The sequence below is a fragment of the Hyposmocoma kahamanoa genome, unplaced genomic scaffold (assembly GCF_003589595.1).
Source record: "Hyposmocoma kahamanoa isolate Upper Pololo Valley unplaced genomic scaffold, ASM358959v1 102, whole genome shotgun sequence".
Lineage (NCBI taxonomy): Eukaryota > Metazoa > Arthropoda > Insecta > Lepidoptera > Cosmopterigidae > Hyposmocoma > Hyposmocoma kahamanoa.
The window spans coordinates 2315107-2327867 of NW_020653337.1; the positions used below are offsets into that span (position 1 = coordinate 2315107).

At 38.8% G+C, this 12761-nt stretch overlaps 1 protein-coding gene across 4 annotated transcripts in view; it reads right to left on the reverse strand.

Moving 5' to 3' along the window:
- LOC113234489 (dedicator of cytokinesis protein 7) overlaps positions 1-12761 on the reverse strand; it is a 76823-nt gene that overhangs the window by 26966 nt on the left and 37096 nt on the right. For all 4 annotated transcript variants that reach the window (XM_026469834.1, XM_026469842.1, XM_026469826.1 and 1 more), the window contains 8 exons: positions 12392-12560; positions 10448-10580; positions 9949-10048; positions 7622-7771; positions 3906-4083; positions 1850-2070; positions 483-664; positions 127-206 (listed from right to left, as the gene is read on the reverse strand). In XM_026469834.1, the coding sequence (XP_026325619.1) occupies positions 127-206; positions 483-664; positions 1850-2070; positions 3906-4083; positions 7622-7771; positions 9949-10048; positions 10448-10580; positions 12392-12560 (1213 nt within the window). The remainder of the gene's footprint in view (positions 1-126; positions 207-482; positions 665-1849; positions 2071-3905; positions 4084-7621; positions 7772-9948; positions 10049-10447; positions 10581-12391; positions 12561-12761) is intronic.

Sequence of the window (12761 nt, forward strand, 5' to 3'; positions counted from 1 at the left end):
CTCACATTACTGTTTGGCGGCAGAAATATTATGACAGTACATCAGTGGAAGATCTCTCTCGTATGGACTATATATTTATTGCTATAAGAGTATTTATCTTTAATTAATGTAGGAAATGTAACTTACCTGTTTATAATCCCCTTCGGGCGATGCTGTAGTGTACAAGTTTCCTAGTTGACTAATTTCGCTATCCAGTGGCGGAATTTCTAGAAAAACAAAAAAGAGTACACAGGGATAATTTTAATACACTAATAACTTCGCAGGACCATATTACATCATCATCACTTCACCCAATAGACGTCCATTGTTAGACATAGGCCTACCCTAAAGATCGCCACAACGTTCGGTCTTACGCTGATCACACCTAGAAGATTCCCAACATTAAATTTATTTTATAAAAATGTTATGCCGCTAAATAATACACCGAATATTAGTGTCTGGTTGTTTTGCATGCACAAATAATTAAAATTCAAGTCTATTACCTCGGCTGCTGACAAATCCCCGATACAGCTGCGGCTGCGCATCCATGACAATGCCAAGCAAGGGCAGGTATAAGGCGGCCACTCGCGCTTTGACGTCGGGGTTGGCCAGTCGCGGGTCTGCGTCGTGAGCCGTAAGTAAAGACAGCACTGCGTTCACTGCTGCGCATTGAAGGACTGGGCTTCTGCGAGAATATGAATGTACTGTCATGTAAAATAATAGATAACTTAGAAAGACACAAAGCCGAACAACGTAAAAAAAGTCGAAGATTTTTTTATAGTTAATGAAAACAATCAATAATTAACTTATTTGTGGAAACATGTCTTGTAAAGACGTTGACATGTACAAAATAAGTATAGTTTCACTGTGTCTGGCCAAATATTAGGCATACAAACACGTTGAATGTGTGTTATATATAATACATTTACTAACATACACTAAAGGCAAAACCGTAACATGTTTTATGCACATGGGTTCATTAAGTCAGTCAGTAATTTGAACGCGGTGATCGTTATTTGGATAAAGTGTAAATTAGATGACAAAATGTTATTAATAACCATTGACTTACAATCATATGGACGTCGGGTCCGCGCTAAAAAGTGTCTGCACTTGTAAGGCGCTAAAATCGTATACAGAGCGCGACACTCCGCTTTAGTCTTCATTTGTTCTACGGACAGCGCGATACTGCGATGACATAACAATTTAAATTTCGAATAGGTTGACTTGGGACATTTTTTTCGTGGTTTTTGTATTAGACCCGTCGTCCATTTATTCGTAAGTCAATGTTAATAACAGTACAGTTGTTCAAAATAACGTCACTGTAAATGTACAAATGTCAAAAATTAGACAAGACAGGACTTTGTCTAATTTTTGACATTTGTACATTTGGATTTGTCATTTAAAAATTCGGAGACGTTGTATATGTACAATAGTCAACCATTTTTTGATTTCTTTTTAAATAGTATAAGGTTTTTTCTCAAATCTTAACAATTTCGGTAAATTATTGTAAATTTTTGACGTCATTACAAAAATATTTTTATGCATAATGTAGTTTTTTTTTGTGAATTGAAAACTGAGTTCACATTAGTTGCATAATCAATCTCCTTCTCCTTGTCCAGTAACCAAAAACATGCACAAATATTTTTGGATTCGCCTAAATTTTTAACCAATTACAAAAAAAGGACGAGGTACTCAATTCGACAGTACGCTTTTTTGTATGTACATTATACGATAACTCCGCCATTTGTGAAGCGATTTCGATGATTCTTTTTTTTGTTGGAAAGAGGGTACCTCAATAGTGGTTCCATTTAAATTGGACCACAGTGGCACATGAATAATTAACGGAAATCTAAAATATTAGTGTACTTACTGCAATTCCAACGCGTTAGTCAATTCAGTCAAGAGCAGCCCGGCCAGGTAGTGCCTGGCGCGGAACTCGTGGCCCAGCTGGTGCGGCGGCGAGGCGCTTGAGTGGGAGGCCACGGAGTGCGCGGACGGCGCGGGGGACACGGCACCGCCGGAGGGGCCTCCCGCGGGCAGGTTCAACGCCACGTAGTGCTCGTGGGAACAGATTATGCGGAGGAACGCGATCTGGCCGAAATTTCATTAGTTTTTTATTTTTAATAATAACGCACACACTCAACATAGCCCCGCACTAGGGAAACCCCGTCACGCGGGTGCCATGGACACACATAGACAACCACAAATTACAGCCAAACTTACGAGAGAAATAAATGTAGGCCATACAAATATTTCTCCCGGCCCGGAAATCGAACCTTGGACCTGTGCAGTTCTTTCAGTCCAAATTTCACGTGGTTTGCGGACTCGAGAAGGGAATACTTGAGGGAATATTTACTGGAGGGAGATTGTAGTGTATATACAACAAAGGTGCGCTGCGGCCCGCCGGTTCCCGCCTTTACGACTTTTTTAGATATTGGTGTGAACGGACGTATCGCACGCGTTGTTTTATTGAGCCAGTCTTGTACAAAGTGGTGTAGATGTCCAAGGGATAGCTAATTGCCTGAATACACCCAACCGCATTGTTGTTGTAAGAAAAAAATCTAAAGAAAAATCTTAAACGATAACTACTAGTTAATCGTTAAGTAAATAGCTAATAAAGTGTTAAAATTTGAATTGAAATAACTTTTTTATGCCATGTTTGGAGACACAGCTTCATTACCTACTTTAGAGGTTAGAAATTCAGGGTGCAGTTATTTGAACAGGTTTGTTTTTGGTACATTTAATGTAGGGTGGTTTCAGTCCGTTTTGTCTAAGCCAGTAAATAGTGCCACGATGATGTTGCATACGTACTTGGTTAGGTAGTATTTTGAATTTATCTGTTTGGATTGTGTGTCGGCGCATGCGCAAAATAAGAGATTAGTGGCGTCACGTCTAATCGACAGTCGTCATTAAAACGATTCTAGCGCTACCTAGAATCAATAGTAGAACAAACATCAAGCACTGACTGTCATCCTTGGGTCGTGTGACGTGCGCACGCACCCACGTGTTTGGTGGACGATATTTTTGAATCTTAATTAATTATAGCTATCCTTTATTGTCTCCTTCAGTTAGTGATTCTAAAATTAAGAATAATAAGAGAAGTAATTACGATAACCCGTTTTTTTAAGGAGATATCATCTACTCGGTCAACAAAACACGCCTAGCGAAAAATAAAAAATGGAAAACCACTTTGATAGCAGCACGAGTGCCTTCAAGTGTTTTTCTGGATGTTTGTTTTTCTAACAGGGCTGACATGTGAGTTACGTAACGCGCCACCCGTAATTGGACTGAAGCATAATGACTCAAAGCGATTGCAACATTACTTCGAAGCATGGTCAGCGTAACGTGCGATGGTGAGACCAGCAGAGCGCGACTCCGTAGGAATGAGACACTTTGATTCCAACATCGAACATTGTCGCATCTCGTTTTAGTTTTCAGAGTTATATTTCTTTATTTTTGTCAACCATTTGACTTAATAAAATTAGTAAAACATTTTTTTTAAGTCCTTCGGCTGTGGCTTTCGTAACTTGTGCAATAATGATCAAAGTTCCTAAATAAATAAAGATTGTTGATAAATACTTTGTTTTAAGCGGATATTTTAATTACAATTGCATTGTACAATAATGAATATTTTTGTAACTTGTTTTTGAATAAATACGATTAAAAAAAAATTGTATTGTAATGGCTTCAGATGTTAGCCTCGTATATTACATGTTACATTATGTAGCAGTTATAATTTCGCCACAGATTTTTTTGTCGTTTTCATTGTAACATTGTAATGATTTTTTCGCAACGGGAGACCTGGTGTCTCAAAACACAGGTTTTACCTAGTTTGAACACAAGTCTTCCACATTCAAATGGTTACATTTCTTTGATATGGTGTGAAAATCAAGTGTCAAAGTGTCAAATTCTTTCAAATAAAATACCTTGTAGTGAACGAGTGGAACGGCCTGAGGCAGCGAAGCAATTTTGGCACACATCTGCTTGTAATAGCTTCGGATGAGGTTGAATACGTAGCCGCGGTCCATGATGCTTAGTAGGTCGAAGAGGAAGAACGCCAAGCTGTTGTTCAGGCTTTGGGTAAGGCGACTTTCTTTGCCGTATCTGGCGAGAGAGAAACAAAGTTAAATCAATTTAACTATACAAATTGTAAAATTTTCAACCGGGAAATAGGACTACCAAAATATACTTAATAGTTACAGCTACAGGAAAACGGTTCTTGAAGACTGGTCCTAAATTCAAGGTACTTTTATTGGCATTTACAGATTTTGAATAAATGGTACAGTTAGCAAGTAAAGGGTAATTTTTACAAATGTAAATGTATTATCAAAATGTCTTTATTGCATCAATTAACTAACAAGTGCTCAAAGTGAAAATTGGTCTTTCGATATTTTAACACTAACAATGAGTATATTATTTGACAATAATATACACACATCCAAAGTGTCTAGGGATCAAGTACGTTTAAGAGTATTGCTGCAATTAGGATTAATTATATTAACTTTTTTGTATCGCTATTGATACTTTTTAGTGAGTTTTAACATTTAAATAAGGACTATTGTTTAAAATTCGATAATAAGAAGAAAATCGATTGTCAATGTGGTTTTGTATAAAAATGAGTTATAGCGTTTTGACAAAATCATTACAATATCTGCATCGGAACCGAAACAATTTACATTATTATGGAGAGACGACATCGTTTAACCCGAGAAGTGATGATGCGAGCCGTCGGAATGTAGGAAGCTGGTTCCAGGCAACGTGCTGTGGCTTTTACTCTTAACACTACACAGAGCGTCATAAGTCGCCTCTGGACGCGCTATCGCATGACGGGCAGCGTAGCCGAGCGACATGGAGGACGATCTCGTATCACGACTCGCAGACAGGACCGGTATATCCAAAATACTGCTCGACGGAATCGTACCATGACCGCCATGATGTTGGTTACGAGGCTCCGCAGCTCCTCAGGCTTGCTAATAAGCGATCAAACAATCCGAAATCGTTTACGTGAAGTGGGTCTGCGATCCCGAAGGCCGCTCAGAGTTCCACCTATTGCACCCTGCAATCGCAGGACCCGTTTACGATGGGCTCGCGAACACAGAAACTGGGAGGAAGAAGACTGGCGCTATGTGTGCTTTTCGGATGAATCCCGCTTCGGTATGAGACCGGATACAAGACGTACTCGAGTTTGGAGAACATCTGGACGTCATGAACGTTTGAGATATTGTCAGGAAGTTCATCCATATGGTGGGGGAACAATAATGAATGGGCCGGTATTTGGATCGGCGGTGAACCGATCTCATTTGGATCAGGGGTAACCTCAATGCTCAAGTTTACGCAGAGAGGATTGTTTCAAATGTTATCATCCCTTTGCGAGGCCAGTTGGGTGATTCATTTCAACTAATGCATGACAACGCATGTCCACACACGGCTAGAGTCGTAACACGCATTCTTGCCGAAGCTCGTATCAACGTTCTGCCGTGGCCTGCTCAATCGCCAGACCTCAATCCAATTGAGCACGCATGGGATATGCTTCAAAGAAGAGCTGTGCCGAGTATGCATACCGTACATACTCTACAACAATATTTTGACTTGTTACAAAACACATGGGCGGCCATTCCTCAAAGTGATTTTGATGAACTCATATTAAGCATGCCAAATCGCTGTAATTGTGTGATTCGTGTTAATGGTGGAAATACAGATTATTAACTTTCTTATCTTTACAATAAAAATGAGCAAAATCATCATTTTCGCCATTTTTTTGTCATTTAATTGACGCCGTTAATTTGAGTTTTTTCCCACAATTTGCAAAAACATCAATTTTAGTTTATTTATATAGGGGTAAGCGGTTAAATAAAACATAAGCATTAAAGTAAGAAGTCGTCCTGGAAGACTGGATTTGGTAAATATTGCTTAAATAATTTTTATTTCAAAAATATTCACTTGATCCCTAGACACTTTTGATGTGTGTAAGTCATCATCATCATGCACAGCCTGATTTCACCCACTGCTGGGTATAGGCCTCCCGAAGTTCGTGACATCCACCACGGCCCTGTGCTAGCCGCATCCATTGACGCCCCGCAACGCGTACTATGTCGTCGACCCACCTCGCAACAGGGCCCGACGCTTCTTTAGCCCATCCTCGGCCACCAATCAGTCGACGTCTTGCTCAACCTGTCATTACCTTGCCTCGCTAGGTGCCCCGCCCAACGCCCTTTTGAGTTTCATGGTCCGCGTTCCAGCATCTTGGACGTTCGTTTGTCGTTGGATCTCAACGTTCGGAACTCGGTCTACAAGGTTGATGCCGAGCAAAGCCATTAGTAAGTAATGTAAGTTTTTATTTCTGCAGTTACAATTTTACCATTGGCACACTACGTCTCTCACTCAGTTTAGTTTTCCCTTGCTCCAAAGATGTGGAAGAAATCGCACTTAGCGGTAAGGTCGCTTTTGCTCACATTAGTTCTATGTTGTTTAGATGCCTGCTCGGTGACCTCAATAAAATTTCCCAGCAGGTGGGTCTAAAAATGGACATGACGAAACTTACGTTGAATGTCCATGTCGTACCCAACCCTATAACAGCGGGAACCTCTACTCTCAAAGTGGTTGACGAGTATATCTACCTCGAACAAACCGTCCAATTAGGCACAGCCAACTTTGAGAAAGAGGTTATTCGTCGCACCCGAGTCGGTTGGGCAGCTTTCGGGAAGCTCCAGGACGTCTTGTTGCCTGCAATAATCCTCGCAGTCCTTAAAGACAAAGTTTTTCGAGCAGTGCGTGTTGCCAGCGAAGATCTACGGCTCTGAGACGTGGTTACTTACTATGGGCCTCATATAAAAACTCAAAGTCATTCAACGAGCTATGGAACGAGCAATGTTCGCCATTTCTCTACGTGATCGAATCAGAAATGTTTAGATCCGTAGAAGAACGAAAATCAAACCGACATAGCCCAAAGGACTAGCAAGTTCAAGTGGCAGTGAGCAGGGCACTTAGCTCGCAGAACTGACGGCCGTTGGTTCAGAAAGGTTCTCGAATGGTGACCACGAACCGGAAGGTTACCAGTGGGACAGCCCCTTACGGATGGATGACCTGGTAAGGTAGGCGGGTAACCGATGGTGGATGGACCGTGTCTGTCCGGCTAGTCTGGAAATCTTTGGAGGAGGCCTATGTTCAGCAGTGGACGCCGTTTTTTTTATATCTTAGACCTAGGGGCCTAATATGAACTCCTATTTCCACGCAGTTTAGGAAACTTAATTTACGCTTTTCTCTTATTTACAAAAATTTTAATATAGTGTATTGATTTTATTATATAGTGTCTTTATTTATTTTCGTACATGAATAATATGTATCTATTATTTTTCTCAAAAACTAAGTGACAAATATAACACCGTAACTTACCGGTAAATAATTCATCCATGTTTTTGAACGTTACAGTAAAAACCACGAGCTAGTCAAGTCCCAGTCATAATCAAAATAACCAGTGAAAAGTCGGCGAAAAATGTGCACGTCGTAATACGAATTTTATCCAGTCAGTTTTTGGGCGTAAAAAGAATTGCATGGTTTTTAAAAGTTCTTGATACAAAGGACAAATTAAAAAAAGGCACTACAAATTAAAAAGAGGTTTTTAGTGTTACAGCTGGTGACATACCTGGAAATAATCTCCGAAGTAACAGTGTTGACAAGCGTGGTGATGTCGTCAGTGAACTGCTCGGGGAAGCGTGATTTCCGGGTGGCTTCGTAGGCACCGCTCCAGTAGAGATACTCCACCATTGACTTGTTCATTAGCTCGAATAGTGCCCTGTCCGAATAAATATTCAGTTTTAGATCTTAGTCCGGCCCAAACAGAGTTGGGTATTTTATAAGTGACTATAACTACATGGTTTACGTACTTAAACAAACCGTAACGAAGTATTAATCAGGCATTAACTAATTACTTATTGTAAAATTATAATAAACTTTTTGAAAATGGTAAATATATGATAATATTTTTTCAGACAACATTTCGAACTACCTATTTAAAATAGTACTAAATATACAATATAAATATATTAAAATAACACGTATCACAACTTTCCTGCAACAAACAACATAAAATTTTCTTCTTTTTCAATCAGTCCTTAAAAAGATGACAGCTAATAACATGCGACCAAATTAAAAAGTACACCTGTAATACGACGCATAAAGCTCACCACTAAATATTGTATTTGACCGGTTAACCGAGCGACAGTTGAACTTTGTTTACTTTTATTATTTATTATTTTATTATTTATTACTAATAGACAAAATGTGTAACATAACAGTTTGCACCATGGCGTTACGACAATTCAGTTAATAACAATTTAAAAAGAAAAAACAAATACACAAAACAAAAAGAAATAGAACAATAAAATAAACTTAAAATTATCTTCTTACTAATTCATTCATACATCTCTCCAAAACTCTCTTCCATTCCGTCATTTTAGTTAATAGCCTTTATACTATAAACATTGAGATCCATAATCTTAGTACGGAGTACTAAAAACAACCGACCTCAAAAGTCATGTCAATCTAGTTCGCACCCTTAGAGGTGAAATATTTTTTCAAATTTAAGTGAAACCACTATTGAGGTTCCCGCTTTCCAACAAAAGAGAACCTTCAAAATCGGTTCACAAATTATCGGTTTACGAGTTGAGTTCACTGTCGGATTAAGAACCTCCCCCTTTTTTTAAAGTCGGTTAAAAATGGTGAACATTTGTCGGGTTGCGCATGCAAAACAACGCTGCAGCGATCGAAGGTGGATGCCCCCCGACACAAACACGACTGAAACTTAAACCATTAAAAATAAAATACATACCGATAATATGAAATTAATTTTTTAATATAATTTTTTGCGACTTTTCGTTTTTTAACGTTTTTTGTCAGTCAACCATCACAAAAAAACAAACAAAACCGTCGATTGAAAATGTCATGAAAATGGGGACGCATTCATGCTACAAAATTACCGAAACCCTAGAAAAGAAAAACGTAAATTTAATAGCTAGGCTAGAGTGCACGAATGGAGCCTCCCCGCATGAAGTACCATTCGTCTGGTGCACTAACAAATTTAGTCTGTTATGACACCTAAGAGTAGGGAACTCGTCATCAATTCTGAAGGTGAGATTTCAGGCGTCCGCTGAGAGTGCACTACAGTTGGTAAGTCTGCACAATGTTTGTTACTAATTTAGAGACAGTATTTGTTATCTAGACAGCCTGAAGATAGAGTGTGACGAAGCAGTAACTGATTTAGAATGAAGCCACTTGTACTGAAGGTATAAGGCATGAAGCAGTGGCAAAAGAAGGGCTGGTGGTATGTGTGTGGAGGCCCATCATAAGGATCACAGGATCCCACTAGTTCAGATCCAAAGGATCAATATGAGATCAAGGACCTATTAAGACAATGATACTAGAAGTATGAAGTACATTTAAGTTAGAAGAAGTATACGCGAAAATAATCTATTAAAGGCTGTCGTGATAAGTAAGTAAGTAAATTCTTTATTTCCTCCACAAATTTGTAACAATTTAAATGAAATAATAGTAGTGTACATAGGAAAATTTGTAGAGGCTGGAGCCTAAACTAGGATACCCTGTGTTTTAGGTCACCAGGCCTCCACCTCCCGAATTCCTGATCAATAAATCAATAAGTCTATGGAAACAAGTTATATAATAAAAAAAGAGAAGAAAAAAAAAGATATGTGAGAGTGCGTGTGATGTGTGTGTGAGTGCGTGTAAAGTGTGTGTGCATTAGATGAGTGTGGGCTTATGTACGTGTGAGATAGATAGAAAAGATAGTCGCATTATGTAATTTAAATTGTGATAGAACCTTAGGCGTGGCGACACCATAGGCAATAATCAACGACTACCTTACGCCGATTGGCAAACCCTTTCACCTTGATGGTAAGCATTGTATGCCAGTGTATGCCATCGAAACGATAAGCAGAAGAAGCAGCTAGGCCTTACCATGAGTTCTGCATCGCGAGGTCTCTGGTCGCTCCACTGGCCACAACCCACTGCAGGGCAAGTTCTTCATGCAGGATCTTGCAGGAGCCGTCGCTCATTACTGCAGTAACAACATCGTAATCGTATAATTAAAAAATATGGTAGTAAAACATCATGTTATTTAAAGAATTCTCTAATTAGCCACTGGTTTAATAGATTTCTCAAGGATGGCGCTATGGCAAAAAAATCGTTAAAAATCAAATACTAAGATCAGCAACAAGCACATAGAAAAATTTGTAAGGTCTGCTGATTCGTTCCGTGGCTTGGATTTGCCGTAGGCGGCAAGTTCGAATCCGGTCGGATCGATGGAATTTTTCTTAGTGTACGTTCTTTGTATTAACAATAATATCGTTATCGTCAACCACGTATCATTGTCGGGCACAGATCTTCTGTAAAGTGAAAGTTTGGGCCACAGTCCTCTGGCCTTAACTGGACTCTGGCTTTAACTGAAGTAACGTACCAGCTGGAGGCAAAGGCAGTCCAATGTCGCGATCGGTGAGCGATGGCCGCGGGATTGTGCACTGGTATTGGATGTAGGTAGAGATGAGGCTGCTACGGCCGTGAGGGTCACAGGTTGCACCTTCGTTCAAGTTCTGCAAGTGTACCGATATTTATAATACAGTTGCGGTTAGTTGAAAGGGCGCATGTAACATTTTTTTTAAATTTTGTTATGTATACCGCCGTCATAAGTATAAAAATTATGATCTGTCACCATATTTATTTATTCGTAAATGGATAGTGTATGATGTTACCGCAAGAGAAAAGTAGATATTTTACAATGAAATTTTTAAACATTATTTTCTCGGTTTTGAGTTTTTATCACATGCGCCCTTTCAACTAACAGGGGCAGAATAAGTTATTAAGTTTTTAGTATAGAATAGAAAAACATTTGTTGCAATATTTTTAATAACTATAATGTGCAAATATTTTATTGTATTATTTATTTCGATTAATTAGTAATTGTAATGGCTTCGAAGGCCTACAATAAACTTTCAAGTGGAATAAGGAAGTCGCATTAATGATGTAGGATTTAAGACGTCATTATTAAAATATAATTTCAACCATATGACATTGTTCAACATTGGAGATTATTTTTATAAAATTGACATTTTATGAGTGTCTACAAAAAAGCTTTGTATGTCGCATGGTGGATCACAGTGGTTCAATACCATAATGTATATTATATAATAATCACTTCTAAATGGATCATTGTATAGAATTTGTTGATCGTACAATAGTATAGTTCTCTAGTGAAACAATAACACAGTATTCTACATTGAATAAAAAAATAATGTCAATCATTTAAATAATTTTCTTTTTCTTACATCATGTCTGTTTTATATAATATCAAGTGACTGGACGAACAAGTCGTGCGCCTGATGGTAAGCTACACGCCTGTCCATAACAGTTGCAGTGCCACTCAGAGCTTTAAATTGCAAAGATCTGGGAGGCACTGCCACTGCACCCGTCACCCTCAAACGTAAGTTGACAAGTCCCATGTGCCTGTAATTTCACCAGCACCCTTACCCTTTAAAACCGGAACACTGTAATGCTGACATTACTGCTTGGCGTCAGAAATAGGTAAGGTGACAGTACTATCCTGGACGAACTCTTTCACAAGGAGCTCTACTGCTTCTTAAAATTGCAAACTCAAAATCAAACTCAAAATAATCTTTATTTCATAGGTAAGCATTATTACACTTGAAATCGTCACAATGGTTAAACTCTACCGCTCATTCGTAAGGCAGATTCCCCTGAGAAGAATGAGCAAGAAACTCTAGGGGTTGCTCTTTGTAAATAGCATTTACAATATTTTTTATATTTTATTTGAAACATCAGACTACCTCCATGAGCTAAACGGGTTACTACCACGGATTTTTGTCATCCAAGTACGCAGAAGTTGTATAATAACCTTTAGTATAAAGTTTTTGTTTCACTATAGTTTTAAACCTCGTGAAAGGCAAATTTTGTATATCAACCGGAATCTTGTTATAGAAGCGCATACATTGCCGCTTAAATGATTTTTTGACTTTGTGAAGACGACTATCAAGAAAAGCTAGTTTATTTCTATTCCTCGTATTAATGTTATGTCTGTCACTATTTTTCATAAATAAATTACTATTCCTTTTAACATAAATTACATTTTCATAAATGTACTGTGAGGCTAGTGTAAGAATGTTAATTTCCTTAAACTTATCTCTCAAAGATACTTTGGGGCCCAGATTGTAAATTGCCCTAACTGCACGTTTCTGCAGGACAAAGATTCTATTGATATCGGCGGCATTACCCCAAAGCAAAATGCCGTGCATTGCATGATTATATGGCCTGTGTCATGTATGACATTTTTTAAACTCGAATTACGCCACTTTAATATTGGGGTGCGATATCATCATAGTTTACTCACAGTGATCTCAGTAAAGAGATGAGCCAGACACGTGAACACGTCTTGAGAGATGTTGAGTGTCTGTCCAGCGAGCGTAGGTGGCGCCACCAGCAGGTACAGCAGCTTGTCAGCCAAAACTGGCAGATAGCGGGCCAGGGTTTCCACGTTGGCTGTTGGTAGCTCTGATATGCTGTTGACAAGAGAAAATCGTGTCTTTGTGTTTGGTTTTTGAACGATTTTTTAGCCGCAGCGCCATCTAAGAGAAAACTATGAAAGTATTTCGTCAACCAGTTAGATACCTTTACAGCTACCAGCTCCGGCTAGAGATGTCGCTATTCACTGTATTTAAATTTTTATTGAATTGATATTCAATTATTTTTTATGTGAAATT